This window comes from Setaria viridis, chromosome 2 (genome assembly GCF_005286985.2).
Source record: "Setaria viridis chromosome 2, Setaria_viridis_v4.0, whole genome shotgun sequence".
NCBI classification, from domain to species: domain Eukaryota; kingdom Viridiplantae; phylum Streptophyta; class Magnoliopsida; order Poales; family Poaceae; genus Setaria; species Setaria viridis.
The window spans coordinates 41,681,131-41,685,099 of NC_048264.2; the positions used below are offsets into that span (position 1 = coordinate 41,681,131).

Below are 3,969 nucleotides of genomic sequence, written 5' to 3' on the forward strand. Positions count from 1 at the left end.
TGTGTATTTTTAATCATATATATTTTTAGTCGATGTTCGTATCAAAATTTATATTATCAATTAGAGTAGCAGGGTGATCTTAAATTAGACACTTGTTAGTAGAAGATCATAACGCTCTCTTACACTAACCCCGTTCTTCCATCGACCCTGGTGATCTAGTCGTTCTATCTCTTTGTGCACCTATGTCCATATTGTACTCATACAAACCTCATGGTAGCAGAGGACTAGAGGAGTTCGAAAGGACAGAGGAGATCATCCTCCAGTACTCCACCCTTGCGCTTTTCGCGTACGTGAAATCAATTCACCGTGGACCCAAAACCTTCCAAGCAAACCAACAACCAGGGCCCACAAAACAGGCATGTTTTCCACCGCCGCAGTCATGTGGTTCGTTCAGAGTGCATCAGCAACGACAATTAAAAAGCACCAGTACATACGCGTATACGTAGTCGTACGCTGCGCCCAACGTATGGACGTGAGGAGGCGTGTACAGCACCATGCAGGCCGCATGCACGAGGCGGGAGCCACGAGCCCATGAGCCGTGGCCCAGGCCCCCAGGCCGCAGGGGAGGATGCGCTCGAGCGAGGGCAGCGATGCGGCCTCGCGTCCACGTGGCGCGTATCCAGCGGATTGCCAGTGCCAGTCTTATAAGGGAGCAAAGTACAAGGCTGCCCCCTCTGCCCTGACACGTCGCACTCCTGGCACTCGCCGTACCCCCGTTGACCACTGCCCTTTTATGTTTTCCGGCATTTCTTTTCGAAAACATTCAAAACACGTGAAAGGCCCAAACTATATAACAAAGGAGAGAGATGCAAAAGAATAACAAATAACAAGAATGGAATGATAGCAAAGTAGAAAAATCATGACAGGAATTCGACCACATGATGAAAAATCATGGAAAGCACACGGAAAAGGAGATCAAATAGGGGTGACAAGCAACATGCCTTTTTGGTTTTATTTTCTGCCATTTCACATCATTTCGACCCCCCCCCCCCCCTCCTCGCATCCCAATATGTTCATCCACCATCCTCACCTTCTAGAGCACTGCCGCAAAAATTACCATAACTAGGCTCCCCCAAAAAAGAGAGAAACTAGCAAAAGGAGCTACTAAATGACAGACACCACCACCAAATTCTATCCATCCCCACCACTTTACCTCGAGAGGATTAAAGTAGAAGAAAAAGAATTGAAAAGAAAAAGGGTGAAAAAATCGGAAAAGGGGCAGGGCAAGAGTAAATTTCCAACTCTTCCATCCAGCTGTGCCAAGCCACCCGCTTGACTCGGTCAGCCGCCTAACCCCACTGCGATGGTGGGCCCATGCAGCGCTTCTTCGCGTCGCCGCCGTTGGCCGCCGATCCGACGGTCCAGTCGCTCTCGGAGGCGGAGCTGGCGCTGCGGTGGTGACCGAGCACCGTCACCGGCGTGTCCGCGCTCGCCGCCGCCCGCCCCGGCCCGACGCCGCACGCCGCCGCCAGCACCTCACCGCACTCTCGCAGCTTGTCCTGTTCAAGAAAAACGTGACAAGAGTCAGCACCAAAGCCACCTGTTCCTGCAGATCTCGCAATTTTAAGTAACCGTGAGGGGTCCGGCAGTAATTTGTCCAAATTTTGAGATAGTTTACGGTGATCACATTGTTAACTCCACAACTGAGAAAACAACAAGATTTTACTGGACGGTCAATTGCCCCTTTAGGTCCATTCCCCGAGGGAAACAGGTTAAAGAAAGATGAACAGCGGTAAATAACTGGAATGCCAGAAGCCGCCAAATCCCAGAGGATCTGGACTCTGGAGAGCGTTTGACGTGGCAGGGTTAATTACATGGATTAGTAGGGATTAAAAGGGGCTAGAGGAAAAAATAACTGTATGGTTTGCAAAATCGTGCTCACGCTATTTACAAAGGGGCAGGCGGCGACGCCGGCTTGGAACACGGGGAGGTTCGCGGCGGTGACCTCTCCGGCGGCGGCGAGCAGTGCCGCCGCGGCCGCCACGGAGGGCGAGAACTCCGCCATCTTGACCTCTGCGAAGTGCAAAAAGCACAGCAATAAGAGTTCAGTAGAACAGAAGGGGCAATGTTGGGGAGTTTCTCTTGGTCTTCGATGCAATGCCATGGCATTGGCACGCGAGGGCGTGGGCGGCGCACGTACCGGGCTGGGCGCGGAGGAGGATGTCGACGGCGCGCGCCTTGACGGCGGCGACCTGTAGCGGGTGCCGCGGCGGCGGGTAGCAGGCGGAGATGAAGAAGCCGAGGAAGGCGAGCGGCGTGACGGAGCGCGCGCGCCACTCCAGCGCGTCCAGCACCACGCGCTCCATGCGACGGACGGTCACCGCGTCGAACATGAACTCCTCGTCCCTCTGCATCCCGTCGCAGCACAACACCAAAACACCGCAAATCAACTAATCAAGCAATAGTCTCCAGAGCAATCGCTCACCAAATCGCAACCAATAAACAGCAAATCGAGTACCTGGATGTCGGCGATGGAGAAGGCTGCGACGCGCTGCATCTTGGCGGCGAGGGAAAGGCAGCTGATGGCGAGCAGGCGCGGCGCCCACGGCTGCTGCTCGCACTGCATGGATACCAGATCAGACCGAATTCTCGGACAAATCTTAGCAGAAAGGACTAAGGCTCTAGCGAGTTCTTCTTACCGGCAATTGGTTCTTGGAGAGGAAGCGATCCACGTAGTTGAGCGCGAGGTAGGCGACGCGCGGGTTCACGGCGAGCTCCCCGCCGAACCGCACCTGGACCACCGATCGAGACCGATCGGGTCAGGAAACAGCGGAAACTCCAGAGTAGGAATCAGGTAGAGGCAGAGAGTGGCAAGAGCGAATGCGGCGGCGTGCGTGGGGTCCCCGTACCTTAGAGATGAAGCCGGCGGCGTCGCGGCGGGCGGCGGAGGCCGCGGCGGAGACGGAGGGCGCGTGGTGGCCCTCGGCTTCGAGGAGGCTGGCGATCGGCTCGTCGGCGGGGCTGGTGAAGGGGTTCTCGAGGTCGAACTCGTACTCGGAGGCGTCCTCCTCCCGCAGCTCCCAGTCCCCCGTCGCCATGTCCACGGCGGCGCCGCGCCCGCGCGAGGTGAGGGAAGGAAAGGAAGCCCAGCCGCGGCGGAACACGCCAAGGGAGCGCGAGTGGTGGGATTTATGCGGCGGGGGAAGCCACCATTGCTGCGGCGCAGTGCTAGTAGTACTAGCTCTGTCTGGTTGGGGGATGGCCTTTAGTAGCAAGGGGGCCGGGGACAATGGTACCAAAAGGTGGGGATTCGGGGTTCTTTTTGTAAAGATCGGGAGGAGGATAGGCGGAGCCCCGGAGGCCCGGAGATGGATGGAGGCAGGGGGTAGAAGAAAGCCTGTGCTGGGCCCAACCTGTCAGATAGGTCAAATCGGACCTCGCGCAAGCACCTGGTGCCTCCGTGCGCGTCTTCGACAGCTCAGAGATCCAGCACGCAGGAAACCTCATTGTTCTCAAATTACGCTTGATCTGGTTCCTCCGCTTATTCATGCAGAGAAAAGACGAAATGCCTTGCATTGCTTTTGCTGATGTGTTGCGCAGCTTTTTAATTTGAAGGCCCGTGCCCCGTGCCACGGTTGCGTCGTTGTTCAATTGCTGCACACCTCACGTATTTTGTCTTGTTCCAGATGCATCTTGTATTTTGCTGGCGACGGCATTTTGTAGCATTGATCTTCTTTGGGGCGCTGTAGCCCCATCTAATCAATAAGCGTTTTTGAAAATGACAGTGTACAACCACTATGGGTTTCTCTCGTGCCCGTTCACGCCCTACACAACGAAACTACGAAAGCAGCCGTAAGATCACACCTAGTGTCACGTCAAGATGCTTATGCTCTCACACCGGTTGTGTGCGACCATATGCAAACCTTATTTCCAAAAAAAAGAATACTAAGATAAAGCCTCACTCACTGAGTAGATAAGCAACGGCTTTCAAAGTTTATAGTGCAAAATTAACCGAGGTTCCATGTGTCC

At 54.8% G+C, this 3,969-nt stretch overlaps 1 protein-coding gene across 1 annotated transcript; it reads right to left on the reverse strand.

Annotated features, from left to right (window-relative positions):
* Positions 1-884: 884 nt before the first annotated feature.
* On the reverse strand, positions 885-3,186 carry LOC117842604 (cyclin-D6-1). Its single transcript, XM_034723086.2, has 6 exons — positions 2,850-3,186; positions 2,640-2,732; positions 2,459-2,560; positions 2,141-2,348; positions 1,883-2,013; positions 885-1,499 (listed from the first exon to the last, which is right to left on the reverse strand). Exons 1-6 carry the CDS (start codon positions 3,036-3,038, stop codon positions 1,290-1,292), a joined length of 933 nt encoding a protein of 310 aa, XP_034578977.1. The 5' UTR covers positions 3,039-3,186; the 3' UTR covers positions 885-1,289.
* Positions 3,187-3,969: the final 783 nt, after the last annotated feature.